The sequence below is a fragment of the Agelaius tricolor genome, unplaced genomic scaffold, assembly GCF_023055355.1.
Source record: "Agelaius tricolor isolate 1412-34295 unplaced genomic scaffold, bAgeTri1.0.p SCAF_13, whole genome shotgun sequence".
Classification (NCBI taxonomy): Eukaryota; Metazoa; Chordata; class Aves; order Passeriformes; family Icteridae; genus Agelaius; species Agelaius tricolor.
In genome coordinates, this window is record NW_027269273.1 from 3,659,941 (window position 1) to 3,681,010 (window position 21,070).

The following is a 21,070-nucleotide window of genomic DNA, read 5'->3' on the forward strand; positions in this document are numbered from 1 at the left end:
TAAGAGAGATGCCTGAGCCATGCTGGGATGATAAACAACATCAAGAAAGAAGATACAACACCTCCAGGGACAGCAGAGTCTCTCCCTGCTGCGTCCTCTTCCTCTGCCCGATAAGAAATTGCTTTCTTCTCAGTGTCACAATAAGCACCTGCCCAAAATGCTTCTCAATTATGCTCCCAGATCCCGGCCTGAGAGAAATAAGAACTACAACTGCACTCCTCTCCCCTCTCAGGCCCCTCCACCCCTTTTTCTTCTTCTTCTCTTACAGGATTAGGGACTTGAAAGGCGAAGCGCAGCCCAGCGTTGCAGCAGGAGGAGGAGGGGGGGTGAGCGCTTCAGAAAGCTGCCACGGCAAAAAAAATCCCATTTCTCACTTCTTAATTCCAGTCAATTCCAGTCAAAGGGCTGATAGAGATCTGTTTGTGGTAATTTGCTGCAGTTTATCCACTCTTTTCACCTTCTATCGGCTCTCCGCTGACGGGCTGGCTGACATGCTGTTACTCGAGTGAGGAAATTAAAATTTGATGCAATAATCCCAAATAAGAAGGATTTTATTAGGTAATGTATACACTTTAGATGAGGTATTCTTGCCTGATACATTGATAGGGGAGCACAGACATGCTGTGCACCGCAGATAAAAAGAGGGAAGAGAGACGGGTAGCAGCGGCTCCGTGGATTTAGGGCTGGGATGAGATGCCTTGAGCACATTTTGACCTGCTGAGTCACATGGCAGGGTAAACATCACCCAAAAATGCACCACAGCCTCTTGGTTTGACCTGTAAGCCTGTTTTTTTAACTCCCCACCCAAACTGGTGATCATTTTGACAACCAAGAATTCACTCTACACCTGGCTCCACTCAGGGGGTAGGGCAGAGCTGATGAGAAGATTTACACTGGGAGACAAAAAAGGCACATAATTAATGGCTGGACTTGATGAACTTTGAGGTTTTTTCCAAACAAATGACTCCATGTTAAACGCCATGCTTACCAAAGCAAATCACACCCTTGTTTCAGCAGTGGAATTTCTCCCAGGAAAGCTGGGAATTTGGGTCCAAACCAGAGGGTGACACCACTCAAAGCAGTCCCCACCTCCAGCAATCTTCCTCTTCACCATGCCTCTGGTGGCACCTATCCATCCCAGATACCTCAGTGCCTTTGGAGATGTTGCATGTGGCCAAGAGAAATTAAAATCTCGAAACCTGGTGGGAATCCCTTCCTCCTTTTCCTGTGTCACGTTGCACAGTGGAAATTTGCTGCTTCCCTGACTGCAAACAGTGAGTGTTCCAGGAATAACTGTGGTGCATGCTGGTGTATTCACACAAAGGGATCCTTCAGCCTTAATATATATGATTATTTGGAAGACATTCCCTTTCCTGGATACCAGATCACTCCATGGAGGTGATGCAGTCTATGATTTTTAATACTTATGGCACTTTCATTCCTCTAATTTCATTTAAAGCTTTTTTCCTCCTAGCTAAGTGTGATCTAATTTGTGGGGTTTTATTTCCCTGCAGCTCTCTCTGTCCATCCCAGAGATACTCCTTAATACCAACAAAACTTTAACTTTGTGAATAATTCATGAATAAGTTGTTTTTTCTGGCCACCTCTGGGCCAGCAGACAGGTAATGTGCTGTGTCACCACGGGATTTGGGACAGTACAACTCAACCCTATTGATCCAGCACTCTCCATGCCCCAAAGTGAATAAAAAGGCATAAATTGAAGCACACTGGAGTTCCTTCTCCCTCTGAACTGAGCCACCAGGCATTTGGGATCCAAAGCACCATACAAGTTATGGGGTGCACATGTGGTGTGGGTACCCACCATGCCATGATTTTAAGGCAAGTTTTCCCTTCCACACACAAAAATGTTTCCCTGTGGACAAAGTGATGGGATGCATAGCTGTGGATGCTGTGGAGAAGGGCTGGGGCTTGGATTAAAGTCCTTGGTGGGTCTCTAAAATTGTCTCCATTCCCTGGCTAGATTGCAAGGGTTGTACTGCATTTCAGGGTGTACTTTTAATCCCGACTGGAAAGTACCAAAAATAAGAGACAAATTTCTCATTGAAAGTCCCAGATGAGATTCCCTCTAGAAACAGCTCCCAAAGCCTAAGCTGCCCTCCACGCTCCCTGACATCTGTGGGGGGAAAAAAACAACCTCATCCCTGCTGTATTCAGGGACTGGGAGACGTTTTTCCACAAACAGCGAGTTTGCTGACAAACCGAGTTTCAGAAGAACTAAAATGATTGGACCAATTTGGCAAAACCTGGGGGAAAAGACTCAAAGTGCTGAAATGGCTGATGATTCTGGCATTTTCAAAACTGCCTCATTTCAGGAACGTTTAGATTTTTCCTTCAAGTCCTCTATTGGAAATGGCATGCAGATAGACCGTTGGGAGGAGACGGGGCGACTGTCTGCTCCCAACAACACAAAGCCTCTGCAGAATTTAAGAAAAAACCCTCAAGAAAATATTTTATTTGGGGTCCAGGCTTCCTGAACCCCTGTGCTTAGGCTGGCTGTTTAAAAAGGGGCTGAATGTTTTGGATCTGGCTGGACTTGTGCTGCTTCAGAAGGAAACCCCACGGAGCACAGCCCTTACCGGAGGCGAGTTCTCGTAGATGTTGGTGCTGTAGGGCAGGTTGATGAAGATGGGGTCCATGTCCTGCACATCTGTGATGATGACTGCCAGGTTGGCCAGAGTAGACAGAGGCTTGTTTTTATCTTGGTCCTTGAAAAAAAAGAAGGGACAGGGAGGGGAGAGAAAGGATTTCTATCAGAAAAACAGAATTATTCAGCAGCATTAAGTCTCTCATGGTTGTAGCTGGGACAGGATTTCTGAATAGTGGAGGCAATCATCTCTTTTTCAAGCTACCTGCTGGAATTATTGTCCACTGCACCACCCTCTAAGCTGAAATACAATATGCATTTCATTGCAGCATCAGCCCTTTCAAATGAAGCAAACACCAATTTAGTTTTCATCGCATTTTGAGTGAAAATGCAGCAATGCTGTTCAACATCTACTTCAAAATGTAAATTCCTTTCTAATGCAGACACAGCCTAAAGTGCCTCAGCATGGTCAGATCCAGGGGTGGGTACCAGCAGCCTCTCTCATACCCACAGTGCTGATGCCTTTACACAGCTGAAGAGGAGGCTCTGGGAGACCTCAGAGACCCTTCCAGTGCTTAAAGGGGCTCCAAGAGAGCTTGACAGGGACCTGGGACAAGGGATGGAGGGACAGGACAAGGGGAAGTGGCTTTAGACAGAAAGAAGGCAGGGTTAGGTCACGTATTAGGAAGAAATTCCTGGCTGTCAGGGTGGTGAGTTCACCCAGAGAAGCTGTGGCTGCCCCTGCATCCCTGGAAGTGTCCAAGGCCAGGTTGGATGGGGCTTGGAACACCCTGGGACAGTGAAAGGTGTTCCTCCCCATGGCAGGGGGTTGGATTAAATGGTCTTCAAATGTCCCTTCCCACCTGAACTATTCCACGATTCCATGATCACCTCCCTTTCACTCCATCACATCCCACCAGGACAGAGCCTCGGGCTCTTTGCCAAGCATGGCCCTCCTCCAGCAGCCAATGCCACAGCAGCAGGCACTGCCACCAGCTTCTCCTGCTTTTCTTGCTGAAGCCTTGTCCCATGGGTGCTCAGAAGGGACCCCAAAGCCCCCAGCCCTTTGCTAAGGGCAGTCATCATCACAGCCCTTAGCAAAGGGAGCACACGGAGGGAAGGGAATCAGTGTCTCCTTACTCCCAATCAGGCACTGTGCTGGAAGGCGACCATCAGAGGTTACCACACACTCCTCCAAAGCAGCACTGAGCAGGGGCAAAGACTGATTGCCAGAAGATTAATGTTAATTTAAACTCTATTCAACACCTCAGCTTGTACATTATCCTCTTAACCTGCAGGGCTCAGTGTCTGTGGCCTGGGTGGATGCTTATTCTGACTCTGCTGTTAGTGCCACCAGATTCAAGTCCTTTGTTTCTTCAGATAATGTTCCCTCCCCTCCCCTTCACCTCTTAAACTTTGTTTCAGGCATCACAGATAGCACTGAAAAAACAAGCATGCTTCCAATTTCCTCACAGGACTGCCTCTCCTGCTGTCCTTTCCAGCCTCTTTCTGTGCTTGCTGCCTTCATCCCTGGGATTGAACAACTCCTGCCCTGCACCCATGCTCCTCAGCAATCCCTGCAGCCACCCTGAACCCACCATCACCCCATTTCCCACTCTGGACCATGCAAACTGTTCATCAGGCAGACAAAAATCTGCATTTGCTCTTCCAGCTCCTGCTACTCTGGTGCAACTCTCACATTTCTTTCCTGGCACAGCTTTGCCCTGGGGTTTCTCATCACTCTTCTTCTAGGAATCCCTAACACTGACCAAGGCAAGGGGATATTGCCACAGCTGCCACCCAGCCCAGTCCAGAGACAACATTTAAGTCCTTGGATTCCCCAAACTGGAAATCACTGGATGCCAGGAGTGTATCAAGTAAGTAACAGGTTGCCCAGAAAAGCTTCCAGGGCTGCTTCATCCCTGGAAGTGTTCAAGGCCAGGCTGGACAGGGCTTGGAGCAACCTGGGATAGTGGAAGGGTCCCTGCCCATGGCAAGGGCTGGGATGAACTGGGCTTTACAACCCTTTCCAACCCAAACCATTGTGGGATTCCCTGAAGTACCAGATACGTCCCCATTTTATCTTTGCTTGGATACAGGACCAGGCAGAGCTGGATGGGCCAAGCTGACACTATTGCATCCCTAAGGAAATCAGAATCCTGGAAGAAAGTTACATTTCCATCAGGGACTGTGTTTGGCCCCACATTTTCCAACCTGCTAGATAGCTCAGTAACACATCCCAGGAAAGCATGCCAGTGACAGGTATTGCCAAGGAAGCCAAAAACAGAGAGGTCCTCTTTGCACCTGAGTATTTAGATAAAATGAGGTATGTTTCAAAATAAGAAAACAAAAAAAACCAAGTTTCTGGAACAAATTCCACAGCCTGGAACATGCAGGGCTTGGGCTGAAAGGCTGTGATGTTTGCCCTACAGTCAGTGAGTGTCCAGGCCTGCTGCTGTGAAGAGAGAAGCACAGCCCTCCGTGTCCTCCTGACATTTGTAGCTCTGCATCAAGACAATGATCTTGATTAAATCACATGCTTCAAGAGCTCTAGCCAGCTGCCTGGAGGGGGCAGAGAGGGTTTTCCCCCCCTCTCCTGAGCGTGGGGCTGGGCAGATGTATTGTAGGGCTGAATCTCACCTTCCTCTGTTGCGTGCGAGGTGGGGAAGGAGCCGGCACCCAGAGCTCCAGCCCGTGTGCTCTTTGACATTCTCCAGCTCTCTACAGACTGAACAGCAGGGATTGAACTCCCACCCACATGGGGCATGAGTTTACCATTTCCCCTCCCAGTGTGATGGCATTGACTGTAATTAAGACCCTAGTTTCTCCTCTGCCCACCAAAATTTTAACTCTTGATGTCTGAACTGAATACAGGTGAATCCACTTGTAATAAATCACAGTGTACAAGAAATGAGTCTGGAGGATACCAAAGACATTTTTCACACAGAGGGGGGTGAGACACTGGCACAGCTTGCCCAGGGAGGTTGTGGATGTAGTTCCATCCCTGGAAGTGTTCCAGTACCAGCTGGAGGGGCCCTGGGGCAAGTGATCTAGAGGAAGGTGGCAGGGGGTTGGAATGGGATGGTCTTTAAGGTGCCTGACCCAAACCATTCTATGATTCTGTGAATGGTCTGTGTGCCCTGTACTGGGTTTCATCACCCAGGAGCTGCCTCCCTTCCTGCAGAAGCCCCTGACACATGTGAGATACTGTTGGAGAGGTGCAGCCGTTCCCCACAGTGACTTAAAACCACCCAGAGACTGCACTGCTGCAACGCCTTGCTAAGCAGAAAATACTGGATGTGCCCAAAAGCAGATTTGTCAGAGCAGGGCAACAACATAAACTTCAGACAACACCTGTGGCATTCACATTCTCTGAAAAAATCCCTTTGCCCAGGATTTTTCTCCTAGGAAGCTGAGAAGCCTCAGAGAAAAGGAAAACAATTCTTATCTCATTTGCTTCTCCTGTGTTGTGCTCATGTGGAATGTGTTTGGAGATTGTTTACCCACAGGTGATTGTTTGATTAGATTCTGGTGTGAGTTGTTTTGACACTGGCCAGTTGGGGCCAAGCTGTGTTGAGACTCTGGGAAGAGTCACAAGTTTTCATTATCTTTTTAGCGTTCAGTAAGTATCCTTTCTGTATTCTTTAGTATAGTATAGTATAGTATTTTTTAATATAATATAGTATAATAAAATAATAAATTAGCCTTCTGAGAACATGGAGTCAGATTCATTTCATCATCCCTGCCTTTGTCGAGGCATTCCCAGCAAATACAATCAACACCTCCAGGCATTCCCAGCACATACAATCAACACCTCCAGGCATTCCCAGCACACACAATGAACCCCTCCAGGCCTGCAGCTGCCAGGGTCAGACTCACCGTGGCGTTCACCTGCAGCTGGTAGGCCTGAGTGACTTCGTAGTCCAGCTCCCGGATCACCGTCACGATGCCACGGCCGCTGTCGATGGCGAAGAAGCTGGAAGGGGGCTGGAAGGAGTAGAGCACGCTGCCTCCTGCCCCCTGGTCCGGGTCCGTGGCGTTCACGATGAAAATTGGAGTGCCCACGGGGGTGTTCTGGAGATAAGAAATAAATATCAGTAACACTGTAATTTTTTCCCTTTTCTTTAGGCTTATTTAAACCTACTCTAAACTAAACACACAAAAAACCAGCAACTCACACTTATAACCCACCAAACCAAACCTAAACCATAACATTTCCAACATCAAAAAAACTAATAAAAAACTAAATAAACTAAGCTACAACCCCCCCCAAAAAACTTTCTCAATTTATCATCTCTTTTAAAACAATAAAAAATTTTATTATTTAATATTATTTAAATTTTATTATTTAACAAACAATTTTTTCCACTTTTCTCCAAAAAAAAGTTTTTTCTCAAACCAATTAAAAAAAACCAAACAAATCTATTTTCCTTAAAAAAACACCCTTTAAAAATTCTCTCCAAAACTTACCCTAAACCAAAACCAATACATCTAGTGGTGCCCAATGTGGGGCCCAAATCCACAACCCTGAGATTAAGAGTCACATGCTCTACTGACTGAGCCAGCTGGGCAATTTCACAGCACCAATTTCCTTTTCAGTAACACTGTATTGTGGCTCTGGGGTTTTTGGGGTGTCCCCCAAAAACAGCTGCCATGGGTGTCCCAGACAGCAGAGTCCAGTTAAGCAGGACCTGTCTGGGCCCCTCACGCAGACTCCGGGGCCACAGGCAATCTTAGCAAGCTCAGCTCCTAAGTGAGATCAGCTCTTTTGGGGCCTAGAGCACCAAAAGCCATTTCTAACCTGACACTCAGACCCTGGGGAAATGATTTCTCTTTTCCATGGAAAATGGTCTCAATTGGCAGCTGCACGCACTGGCAGACACTGGGGCACCACCCTGAAAATGTGCAAACTTTGCTGGATTTCTCCAAAACTAATGCTGCCACCAAGGAGGACCCTGCAAGTCCTTAGAGCACTAAAGACCACCTCTTATATGATACCCAGACCCTGGGGAAATTACTTCTTTATCCCCATGGAGAATGGGGATTTTTGCTGGATTTCTCCAAAACTGAAGCTGCCAGCAACAGGCTGGGGTACCACCCTTAAAATACCCCAGTGATTCTCAGCTCATTTGTGATTTTGGCTCTTTGTTTGCTAAGTGCCTTTGGCAGATGCAGGGAGAGAGAGGAGAAGTGCTGTGTGAGGTTCCACAGAGGTGCCTTTATTGGTATCTTCTGCAAAGGCTCTCAGTGACTGCTCTTCTTCCAAACTGGGCAGAAATAGGGGTTTTTATAGGGTATGTGGGTTTTAAAAAACAGTCCAACAGTAAGGGTCGAGGGGAAAGTGACCTACAGTCTTACAGAGAGATAACAAGGGCCCAAAGGTGGGAGAGGGGCTTCTTTTGGTCCAGTTATCATGACTGGGCATTTCCTATCTTAGACAACTGGCCACCAAGGAGGCCTAGCAGGCCCTGTGCCTGCTACAACACTGTGCACCATTTTCACATCAAATGCATCCCAGCAATTTCCTTTTCCCACCAGAAGTGTTATCAGAGACCCAGCAACTTCAGCCCTGTATTTCCAGGACATTTATAAGTTATATAGCTGTATTCTTTATGACAGTATTGCAGGGCCTATAATAGTTGTTACACACTTATAATAATAGTTATACAGCTCTGGTCAAGGTGGCACTCTATCACAAACCCTTATTTTCCCCAGACATCCCAACTTTCCAGAAAAATTGCTCTCTTTGATGAAACTTGTTTTTTGCCCAAAGGCACCTTTATTTTTGACGCTGACTCCCTCACTGTTTTCACCACAAAGTATTAAATATAGGAGAGCTTTAAAAAAATAAGGAGAAAATTTAAAAAAATAACATTAAATGCAACACAGAACTTCACATAAAAGTCAGTTGTAGTTTCCACAGCAACTACAACCTGGCCCGATTAACGCAGGCATGAACAGTTCCATCGTCATAAATCTGGAACTAATCTACATGCATAAAATATGCAGCTGAGTGCACAAAATCAGCAATGGCAAGTGCAGTTTGGCACTTCTTATTGTTTAACTTCACAGCGGGGAGAACAATTATCCATTTTTGGTGGAACAGCTGCATGTTCCTATGCAAATCTTAAAATGCATATTCTTGTCTCTCCCTAAAGGCACGAGCACAGACTGCCAGCTAAAAGGCTCTGCTGGGGCTCCAGGTACACATCACGACACCTTGGGCACGTCCCCCTGCCTGTGACACCATCAAAAGGGTTGACAAGGAGCTAAACCTCAAAAGGGGACACAGCAAAGGTCACAAGTGAGACCTGGCAGTGGCTGGTTATGGCCAGCTGGGATAATAAGGATTATTCCTGAAAACCTCTCCCCAAGTCTCTGTGTTTTATTCTTAACTCCTTTCCTATTGAGTTATTCACCCTCAGCTCACACAGAAGTATCCTGAAGTGCTGAGAGGATGGAAAGGAGGCTTGAGGAGAGAGGCAGAGTTTAAAAGATGGGGCACTGCTTCCAAGAAAATCCTTGGCCAAATCTGCGAAACAAACTGAGCTATTTTCAGGGTTTTTTGGGAACCACAGGGCTTGCAGTAAACCAAAGGTTGTCCCAGTCAACACTTCTACTAGAAAATATTGGAAAACAGGGCTCCACACTCAAGAATCTTATTTAACCAGCCTAATACTGGGTGCAAAGAACCAGAGAATCCAAATTTTCCCAGTTAAGGCTCAGGCCAGCAGAAATTTGCCCTCAAGGCAGGTGGCAGGATTTGGTACAACAAAGTAGGGAACCCAGGGCACACTCTGCAGCTCCCACTGATGAATCCAGGCTCAGGACACTCATCCATGCACATCCCTCATGCCCCTGCCCTTGTATCCAGGCACGTGGCATTGCAGAGACCCCAAGCTCACCTTGGACTCCAGCAAAATTCCACTTGCCTTACATCAGTGTCACTTCTGCCAAGGTGTGAGAGGTTGCAGCTCCCACTTAGGTTTTCCATTTCCCTTCCTTTTTTTCCTTTTTTTTTCCCTTCTCTAAATCAAGCTGCTCTAGAAAGCCTTGCAGGGCATGGCCTGAGGATTATTTTTTAAAGCGCCTTCAAGTTTTTTGGTGATCAGCAGTCACAAAAGCATAAATGATATAGCTGGAAGGGACCTCAGCAGAGAAACCTGGCCCCTGTGCTCCACCTAAATCATTCCCATCCTGAAATCCTCCTAGCAATGGAGACTCCCCATCCTCCCCAGCCCATCTGTCCTGGAATTTTGCTGCCCTTTGCCTCACAGTTGCACATTTTCTGGAAGCTTAACCCAGCCCTGCCCTGCTGCCGTGTAAACCCTTGATTTTGTGCCCCACACTCAGCACCTTAATCCTGGCTTGGGCATTTAATCTGCTCAGGAAGCAGGATTTTGTCAGCTGGGGGTGACAAAGAAGCCCTTCATGGGTGGCTGTGGTGGGTGTTTGCTTTCTGAGCATTCCTAAATCACCTTCCAGACAAGAGCAGAGCATCTCCCCAGCCTCTCTTTTGGGCTACCTGCCTCTCCCAAGCCATCACCACCAGGAGCAGCTCCAGAGCATCCCACAGCCCTCCTATTGCTGCTTCCACCACCTCACTCCAGGTGCTCCAACAACTCAGCTTCCTTCCCAGAGCCACCAACTGGGGTACTCAGCACCTTAATCCAGGCTTGGACCTTTAATCTGCTCAGAAACCAGGATTTGGTCAGCTGGGGGTGACAAAGAAGCCCTTCATGGGTGGCTGTGGTGGGTGTTTGCTTTCTGAGCACTCCTAAACACCTTCCAGACAAGACCAGAGCATCTCCCCAGCCTCTCTTTTGGTTCCCACAAACCATCACCACCAGGAGCAGCTCCAAGCATTACCCCACATCCCTCCTATTGCTGCTTCCACCGCCTCACTCCAGGTGCTCCAACAACTCAGCTTCATTCCCAGAGCCACCAACTGGGGTACCAATGTCACAACACACAGCACCACAAATTAACCACTCACAGGGAGAGGCAGAGCAAGGGCTGCACTGAAGGGTCTGGGCTATATTGCCCTGGGAATAATAATATTCATAAGGATAAAGCTGGCCTTGATGAATATGTTTCGTCTCCTTTTTCAGTGCCCCTAGCCACTGCTTTTAACATGCAAATCCTCTCTGGTCACCCGTGATTACGGGGCTGCTCTGGGCTGGCTGGGAGAGAGGAGAGCTTGATTTCCCCTGCATTGTACTCCACACAATAGCCCCAAAGCAGGCTTTGAAGGGACTTCATCTCCTCGTCCTTGCAAAGGAGAAGCTGCCTGGAGGGGACACGGAGGTCACCAGCTTTGGTGCTGTCAGCTCCAGGCCTTGCAGACACCACCGGGTGACTTCCATGGTTTTATCCTTGTTTTACAGCTTCTCCCTTCCTTGGCCAGGACAGCAGGAGCTCTACAAGCAGGGGATCAGCTCTGGACAAAGATTTGGCCCTGGGAATCAGTCATGGACATCAACACCAAAGCATCTGAGGGGCTGAGAGGGACCTCAGGGCTGGATCACCAGCAAAGCACAGCCCCAGTGAATTCAGGAGGGGAGCAGAAGGGCTTCCAGGCAGTAGGAGGAGTGTTACAGGAAGCAGAGCAGCATGGATGCAGAGAGGGAAATCACTGATTCTGCCCAAAATGCACAGGTCAGTGAGAATATTTCACTACCAAACACATGCCCTTATTCCCAACAGCACACAGGGGACAGGATGCAGACCCATAAGGAGTGCTCTGGGTAATGAATCTTTTTTTCCACAGCTCAAGTTCAACCAAAATATAAAATAAAATTCCCCCAAACCAGCAAAACCAGCTGTAGGGTGCAGACATCCCATGTCAACAGTCCTGCAGGGAAAAAGGTCTCATCAGTGCTCATGCCCAGGCAGGCAGTCAGGACTCAGAGGAATTTCAGGCCATCTGCCTTAAAAAGCATAAAAAGTATGTCTTTAAAATCCTCTTGCCATTTCTGGGTCAAACAGGCTCGAGATATTCCTCAGCAGGAAGCTGGCATCTTTATTTCTCAGAAGCTGTGGCCCATCATCTGAACAATGAAGCAAAACATCTGGATAAACAGAAGAGCCTGGGGCTTATGTTTGATGGTAAATACCGAGCAGAGGACACCAGCCAGGGAGATGCCTTTGGAAAGCCTTGTGCTGGACCATGTTTCTGCTTTTTCAGCATTTATAGGGCTCTTCTGCATATCCTTCATGGTTTTTCTTCATTAACAAAGACTAATTGTGGTTATGCTTATCTCACCAACAGGCAAAAATAACAAAATCTATCTTTTTTTTTTTGTCCAGGCAGACAACAGCCTACAGGTGCTGGTGGCAAACAGGTGAGCTTTCTACACGAGTGGCCAAATTCTGTCATTTTTTAAAGCTTTCAGCTCTCTGCAGCAGCCTGCAATGGAGGCTTCATTCAGTACAGAAAAAAAGAACTGGTGACAAAACTGTGTCATGTCATTAAATCTTTGTTACGACGCCAGCAGATGTGAGATTAAAAATAAACATGCAGACAGATGCAGCCTGTTGGGGGGGAGGAGGAGGAGGGCAAATGGGAGTGGGACCTGCTCCTGACCTGTCTCCAGCACCCCTTCCTTCACCTGGCAGCTCAGCAGGAGCAGCTCCAGCAGCCAGGACCCCCCAGAGCAGCTCCAGGAATTAAAGGGCTCTGGGGTGCTAAGTGGGGATGTCCTTTGTGCCTTCCTTATTTTGCAATAAATAAGAAAAGTTAAAAAAATATATTGGAAGAAGTTTGGGGGGTCCAATAAGAAATACTGAACAGTAATGCAAGAGCTCCTTAATCATAACTGCTCTGTTCCAATGGATCCCCAGCAGCAAGGACAGGATGTGTTAAAATAAGGAACTAACCCCTAAAATCCCTGTTCAAACATGGAAGGATGTTGCTGCACAGGGGGAGGCAGAGGAGAGACCAAGACATTGCCTCTCTCTGAGCAGTGCAGAGGTGAGAAAGCACAAATAATCACAGGAACACAGAATGAGTCTGACTCCAGTGTTCTGCTCCCACCTTCCTGCTCTAGCTGGAAGACACAGGGCACAGGATTGTGTGCAGAGGGCTCTGGGATATCCCCAGACAGGGACACTCCACACCCTCTCTGGACAATCTGTGCTCAGTGACTGCCCAGGGCAGTTCTTCCCCATGTTCAGGTGGATCTTCCTGTGCATCAGTTTTTGCCTGGTGCCTCTTGTCCCGTTGCTGGGCCCTACAGCAATGCTGTGATGGCCCCAGCGAGGGGAGAGGATGAGGAGGAGGACTCCAGGGACATCAGAAGGCTAATTAATTACTTTATTATACTATATTATTCTATACATCTAAAACTGAACCTGCCAAGCACTCAACCCTGCTCACATTGCCCAGAATCTCATGACTGTCACCCAACAGTCCCAACACACACACACACTCTTGACCCTGACATGCCAAGGAAACAAAACATCCTCACTTTGGGTAAACAATCTCCACATTGCATTCTATTTTTGCACAAACACAGGCACAGCAAGTGATAAGAATTGTGTTTCCTTTCTCTGAGGTTCAGAGAACGTGAATCTTGGGAAGAATTGTGCCTTGCTTTTCTCTGTGAAGAGAAATGTGGGGCTACAGGGCCCCTCAGCTCTGCCATCCTCCCAGGAAATTGTGTTTCCATCCCAGAGCTGCCATGGGGTGGCCTAAGCACAGCCCAGCAGAACAAACTGCTGCCCTGGGCTGTCACCTCCCGTGTGACCCCAGCAGGAGTTACCAGACACAGATGTGCTCTGGTGACCCCCACAGCTGGGACACCACAGCCTTATGCAACATCCTCTGCAGAAGGGCAATTAAGGCTGAAGAAGAGGTTACCAAAAAGGGATTTAAAAAAATATTTACACCTCACTCTCTGGCCACACCAGTAGTCTTTAATATCTTATTATGAACCCTATTATAATATGCATTTTAATGTTACCCACATTATAACATGCATCAGTAATGAAATTTTGGGTGGGTGCTGCTCCAGCCAATACAAGGTAGATGACAACCCAGAGGAGATGCCCTCTCTGGGGTCACAATGTGAGCAACCTGGGACAGTACAGAGTGTCCCTACCCGTAGCAGGGGGTTGGAGCTAGGTGGCCTTTAAGGTCCCTTCCAACCCAAACTGTTCCATGATGTGTCCAACCAGGCCACAGCTGAACATGAGGGACACCTGAAAAAAGTCAGGGCACCACCTCCTCTTGTCTGCCACAAATTGTTCCTCTCCAGTTGTGCCAGGGGAGGTTTAGATTGAATAGCAGGAAAGTTTTTTTCATGGAAAGGTGGTGTGGTTTGACACTGGCCAAACACTAGGCACCCATGAAAGCTGCTCACTCCCCCTCCCCTGCCACAGCTGGGCAGAAAAGAGAAAAATTTAAACAAAGGGCTCATGAGTTAAAGACTGGGAAAAAACACTCCAGGGGTAAAACAGGCTCAACTTAGAAGTAGAAAGTGAGCTTATTATTATGAAAATCAGAGGAGGATAATGAGAGTCCTTAGAAGTCCTTAGAAAACACCCTTTCTTACCCCAACCCCTCCCTCCCACTGACAGCACAGGGAGACAGGGTAAGGGGGTTTGGGTCAGTTCTTCTTCCACTGCTCAGGGATGGGGTCCCTCCCAGGGGAGACAGTTCTCTGTGAGCTTCTCCAGTGTGGCTCCACTCTCACGAGCAGCAGTCCTCCCAAAACTGCTGCAACCTGAGTCCCTCCCATGAGCACACAGGCCTCCCAAAAATGCTGTGCAGTCCTCCAAGGACAGGCTGCTCCAGCCTGGGAGCAGGGCCCTTCTCTCCACTGGGTCTCCCACTGGGTCACAGCCTCCTCCAGGGATCCCTCAGGGGCTGTGGGTGGATCTCTGCATCCCCCATGGATCCCCACAGGCTGCAGGTGGATCTCTGCATCCCCCATGGATCCCCACAGGCTGCAGGTGGATCTCTGCATCTCCCATGGATCCCCACAGGCTGCAGAGGCACAGCTGCTCCACCATGGTCTCACCAGGGCCTGCAGAGGAATCTCAGCTCCAGTGCCTGGAGCACCTCCTGCCCTTCTTTCTCCACTGACCTTGGTGTCTCCATGTTGTTTCCCTCACATGTTCTCACCTCCTCTTCTTCTCTGGCTGGAATTAATATTGCACTCCCAACTTTGTTTTGATTTCTTCTTAAATCTGTTACCATCCTAATTGGCCCAGCCTTGGCCAGCAGCATGTCCATCTTCAGAGCCATCAGGGATTGGATCTGCTGGAAATGGTGGAAGCTTCCAGCAGCTTCTCACAAGAGCCACCTCTGTGGCCCTCTGCTACCCAAAACCAGGCCCTGCAAGCCCAACACAGAAGGTTTGTCCAGCACTGGCCCAGGCTGCCCAAGGAGGTGGTGGAGTCACAGCCCCTGGAGGGATTTAAAGATGTGTGGCTGTGGCACCTGGGGACATGGCTGCATAACCTGGCACTGCTGGGTTAGTGCCTTAAGTTGGTGATCTTAGAGGTCCTTTCCAACTCAAGTGATCCTTGTGAAAAGGCTCTCCTTTCACACAGGGCTAACCAAAAAAAAAAAAGCTGTTTACAGAAAATCCAGCTTCCCTCATCTTTCCTGAGGCCCATGGCACCTGCTTCCACAGCATTAAGTCCCTCTGGAGCAGGTTGCACAGTGCCTTGGAGAGTTTCCCACCACAGCAAAGCCATTTCATGGGCCACCAACACCCCAGACGTGCTTGGATCCATCAGTCTTGTCCAACTGGCCTGACACCAGGAGCCCCATGGGCAAAGGGCTGAGAGGGGGAATATGGAGAGCTGACTTTTTTACAGCAGGGTCAGAGTGGGAGAGAAGCAAAGGTGGGAGATGAAGCAGAGGAGATCTGGGAGTTCATTCTCCTGACACTCCCTTCAAGGCATCCACTTTTCCAACACCCAGAGTGAGCACTGCATGGCTTTGAGCTACTGGCCAGGCTTCAACCACAACAACCTTCTGACAAGCATGCTGGGCACCAGAAATGCCTATTTTGGTGTATTTCGGGCTCATCCCACCACACCAGCTGCCCCTCTCCAGTGGCTGGCCATGTAGTTTAGGAAAGACATTGAGATACTGGAGGGTGTCCAGAGGAGGCAACGAGGCTGGAGAGGGGCTGGGAACACAAACCACTGAGGGAGCTGGGGGTGCTCAGCCTGGAGAAAAGGAGACTCAGGGGTGACCTTGTCACTCTCTACAGCTCCTGAAAGGTGCCTGTGCTCAGCTGGGGCTGGGCTCTTTCTCCAGGCAGCACTGATAGAAACAGAGGGCACAGCCTCAAGCTACACCAAGGGAAATATAGGTTGCATATTAGGAATAAATTTTTCATGGAGAGAGTGATAAAGTTCTGGAATGGCCTGCCTGGGGAGGTGGTGCAGTCACCATCCCTGGGTGTGTTCAACAAAGCCTGGATGTGGCACTGGGTGCCAGGGTTTAGTTGAGGTGTTGGGGCTGGGTTGGACTCGATGATCTTGGAGGTCTCTTCCAACCTCATCATTCTGTGAATTCTGTGATTCTGTAGAGGACCTCCATGTGACCTCCCAGGGCAAAGTCACCCGGCAGAGGCTGGTGGGGATGATTAGGATGCCGATGCATGCTGCAGCCATGCAAATAAATGTGGAGAAGCGGCAGCAATCTGGCCGAGCAGCTGGCGGAAGGTCGGTGAGATGAGGCGACACAAACGGGCCGGGGGGCACACACGGGGGCTCCAGCAGCAGCCAGCTCTGATTCCTCCCTGGCACAGCCTCACTGATGGAACCCAGGACATTCCTCTGGCTGCCCTGAGTGATTCGAGACCCTGGCAGGGGGCTCAGAGACCTTGGCACGGAGTCAAAGGCACCTGTGCCTTTGATTTTAGCCCATGGAAACAATTACCAACTTTATATGAAGATTTACAAGTCACAAGAGTTTGAGTAGAATGATAGTGAATTTATCACAGGGTGAAAAAGTAGAATTTCAGGGATTTAGAATGGGGGTTCAAGAGGCAAGATGGAGGAATCTGGGCATGTCCTGTCCTTCTTGTCCCCCATCTTCTGCTGTGATGGTGACACTTCTGGATTGGTTTAGAGACAGACTGTCTAACACAGGTGATAGGTATTGGAAAATTATTGTAAATAAAGTACAGGTAGTTTTTAGTATAAAAAGCTAACACCACCCCAAGGGCAGGGACTGTGCCACAACCCGACCTGCTGGATAGATCTCAGCAGGTCAGAGAAAGAATGGAATAGATGAGAGAAAATAAACAACCTTGAAAACCAGAGCCGAGGAATCTCGACTTCTTCTTTGGTCGTGGGGCTGGAAAAAAAGACTCTTTAATACCTCGGGGGTCATCTCAACCCCAGAAACCCGAGACCTGGCCAGCCCCACTCCTGCTCCCCCTGCCCCCGCAGCAAGGCGGGAGCTGACCGCTCCCATCAGGAGATGCTCGGCTGCTCCGCGCTCCTCTTACAGCTCAGGTCAACCTATTACTCCTAAATCATTCCCTGCTGCCGCTCCTGGCGGCGCTTTTCCCTCTCTCCCTGCCTCTCACTGCGCAGTGGGGCGGATGGAAGGAGCTTTGCTCTCCGCTAAAAGCCGGCTCGCACATCCCTGCGCTCCAGGCAAAGGCGCTCCCGCCGATCGCGAATCCCTGCAGGCAGGAAAGAGGGCTCGGTGCCTCTTGCTGAAGGCAGGGGTGCTGTGCAACAGAGCTGACATGGATTCCAACTATGCTCCTGATACACCTGGGACCCCGTCTCACTCATCCTGGGCTGATTCAAGTCACCTATCCCTGCCCAGGTGTGGCTTGCTGCAGGAAATAAATGCAGAAGCAGAGCCACAGCCCCTATTCCAGCCCCTCCGAGAGGAAAAAGCCAGCCCTGTGTTTTGGGTTCTGTCGTTCTGTCCCCGTGCTCCATCCCGGGTTGCCAGACTGGGTCCCTCGCTCATGTGCCAGCTCAGAACGCTCACATGGATGTGCACAGACTCCCAGTTCCTGTGTTCTTAATTGCACTTTTAATTACATTTATTAATTGCATTACTGCTCGTCCGAGCCAGGCAATTTCCAATTTCTAAGTTTGATTTTAAAACCTGATAATTTCCCTTTTTACAATTTTTTTTTTATCATTTTGGTGGAAATCCACCCCACCTTTCAATCAGCCCTCATTAATATGTACCTCTTGTTGCTATCTCTATTAAGTGACCTCCCTCATTATCGGGTGACACTGGCAAACAGCCACCGCAGAGCTATAATTCAATTGAGGGGCTTTTGAAAACACCATAAACACAGCTGGAATGGATGGATGCTTTACAGGAGCTGGAGAGGAATTAGCTGCTGGATAACCACACTCGGAGCTGAGAATGCTCGTTCATGGCAGCCACAGCCCAACCCAACATAGGAGGAAGGGACATCACAACCACCCAGCCACAGGGGAACTCACCATGCTGGCAGGACAATGGCACTCAGAGGCACAGGACAAACAGAAGATGCTCTGGTATCCCATGGGATAAACCTGCTTGCTTTTTCCAGCCCAGAGATTCCCCTGTTGCCCACCAAAAATAACCCTGCCCTTGCCAATGCAGTGGCTGATCCATGGCACAGCACCCCAAGGAGCTGGGGGTTCCTGGTGGCACCAGTGGCTTCTGCAGCACAGGTCTGGAGGGGAAAGACCAGGAGAGGAGTCATGGAATCCTAAAATGGTAAGGGAAGTACCTTAAAGATCACCCAACTCACAAAATCCAGCAGCTTCCCACTGCTGTGGGAGGGGGCAGAAGATAAGGCTGGTGATGCAATCACCACTTCACCAACTCAGCATCCACAGCCAAATTTCATCACAAAAGCCACATTTCTCTGCCATTCTGCATCTCCAGCCTTCAAGGAGCCAGGGCAAAGGCTGGGAGGCATTCTGTGCTTCCCTCCTTGGCTGCTGGTAGGTCAGTCCCAGTTTTGGAGACAGCAGATGGGAAGCCAAGATGGTCTAACGAGACATTTGAAAGTCAGACACAAGTGCCAAGAATGTGAAAACCTGTCAGTCAGAGAGCCCCCGGCTTCAGCAGCATCGCATTTCTCCTGCTGGTGTGATTTTCCTGCTGGAAAAGGGCGTTTGGAGCAGTCTCCAAACTCTCTGCAAGGGCATCCACGGCAGATGGCCCGGCACCCCTTTGGCTCTCATCTTCCTGGAGATGGTGGGCATGGAGCAGGTGGATCCAGGTGGCCACAGTCAAGGTCTGCACTCCTGCAGTGGCTGCTTTTGGTTAGGGAAGCAAAGGCAGGGCGATTACAGAATCCAGGGGGATTTTCCACTGTCCCTCCCCTCAAGATCAAAATTCAGTAGCAAAGTCAAACCACCAGAGTGATTTGCCACTACTACCAGCCAGCATTCAGTGTGGGGTGAGACAAAAAATCCTTTTTCCAGTCCCTGCTTGAGGGCTATGCCATAAACCTGACAGATCCTGCTTTTTTGAATATTTTTTAATATCTTTTCTTTTTTTTTTTTTTGCAGTTGCCACTAACTTTCTCTTTCTGGCACCCCATGGCAGCCCACTGGGTGATGCTCTGGATGGCAAATGACTTCCATTAAGGCAGAGCATTCAAACAATGCATTACAAATGAAACCCTAATGACAGGACACCGGCAACACCGCTCCCACTTGATATTAATTGGGTGCCACTTCCTTTTAATGGTACATTAATTAATGTGGGATATCAACGGAAGTCCACGACACCCCCATTAATACAAATGAATTCATTATCATCGGTGTTACTACAAGAAATGACAAATAAATCTGTAAAACAGTGGGACACTTCAAATAATAGCCACGAGTCATTAGGTATTGTCTTCATTTATACAACATACTGCAAATATATAGATGAAAGCTACGGATGCTTATCTAGCCACATGTCCCTCTCCATGCCTATGCCTCCTCAAGCTGTCCTGAGCCACCTTGGAGGGCCACCAAGCTGGCCAGGAAGAACTGGGACTTGCTTTGTCACTTCACCGCCTTCTTGCTATCTCCTCTTATCCCAGGACTTCTCACTATCCCCTTCTCTTGAATCTTCAAAAGACCCTCTGATCTAGCAAGTGTAATCCTGGAAAGAGGATCACCTTTCCTTGCTCCCATTTTAGCCAGGCCTGCTTTTTTCTACCTTATTTATTTATTTTATTGCTCGTTCATCTGCTGTTCTGGCAGAGAAGCTAAAAGCACCTTTCCCAGCACAGAGCAGCCCACCTCTGACCATGGGAGGAGCGAGTAACATGTCCTCAGAAAACAAAGGAAAGAACCCCACAACTCCCTTTGAAATCTGGGATTTGTAAATCCCAAAGATCCATCAAAAAGAAAACTCTGCAGCAGCTTGAGAGCAGGTACCCACCCTCAACACCAGTGAACACAAAATCCATACAGCTGTGCTGATTCAAAAAAATACTTCCCTGTCTTCCCCTGGATGGCTTCATTAGCAGAGGAGGGATCGATACGGGTTCAGCTGGGGTCTCCTCATCGGGCTGGGCTGTGCAGAGGCAGCAAACTCCAGCAGGAAGAGTTCCTGCCACAGCCAAGGCACCACTTCCCACAGGAAGTAACACCCCAATTCCCCTGTGTCCCACTGCCCCTGGGCAGAGACAACCTGGGGCAGTGGGATGTGCAGGTGTGAAAAATGCATATTTTATGATTAAAATATTCAAATGAATCTTATCTGTGTTATGTTAGAAAGTTATGCTGTATTAATTCTCTAGTGTGTTAAATATAGTTTTAGGTTATAACAAAATGTTAAAATAGAAACTATGCTATGTAAGATACTTTTTTTAAAGAAAGTACTCACACCAAGATAGCAGCCACAGGACACCCAAATCTTTCAGAGAAAGAGAATTTATTGCCCTCTTATCAGGAGAAACAAACTTCTTCCTGCCTCACTCAGATCTGAAGATGCCTTTAGAATGAAGAGGAAGAAGGTGACACTGCCCAGACAGAATCCTGGGTTTGAATGGAATTTATGCATCATGGATGAGGTGTATGAATATGCAACAGGCTGTTGCTTTTAAGGGTTAATCCTCTGTTAACGTGGGTCCTTTTTTGGGCTTATTTTGCCCAGAAAGAGGTACCCAGACTGTCTTTAACTCTTTGTTTTTATTGTCTCATATTGTCCTAATCCTAATTGTCCAAATGATTATTCCTCCAATTATATTGCTATTTTTATAACCATTTTATCACTATTAAACTTCTAAAATTTTAAAAACAAGTGATTGGCGTTTTTCACACAAGGAACAACCTTTTAAAATACAATGTATGGAGGCTGACTTGGCCTTGAACCACAGGAAAACCCAGGCAGGAACTAGGCTGAACAAATCAGACACTTCATAAAGACAGGGAAGTCTAAAGCCAGCAATCCTAAGGAGGGGTTTTTCCCAAATGGGGAAAAAAAGTATGATCTTTTAAAAGTATCATCTTTTAAAAAAGTATCAT

General features: G+C 48.2%; 1 protein-coding gene across 1 annotated transcript in view; it reads right to left on the minus strand.

Annotated features, from left to right (window-relative positions):
- The window catches only part of CDH23 (cadherin related 23), a 230,530-nt gene that overhangs the window by 119,243 nt on the left and 90,217 nt on the right, over positions 1–21,070 (minus strand). The window contains exons 7-8 of the mRNA XM_071438456.1: positions 6,485–6,679; positions 2,598–2,726 (exon numbers count right to left, since the gene is read on the minus strand). Coding sequence (XP_071294557.1) covers positions 2,598–2,726; positions 6,485–6,679 — 324 coding nt within the window. The remainder of the gene's footprint in view (positions 1–2,597; positions 2,727–6,484; positions 6,680–21,070) is intronic.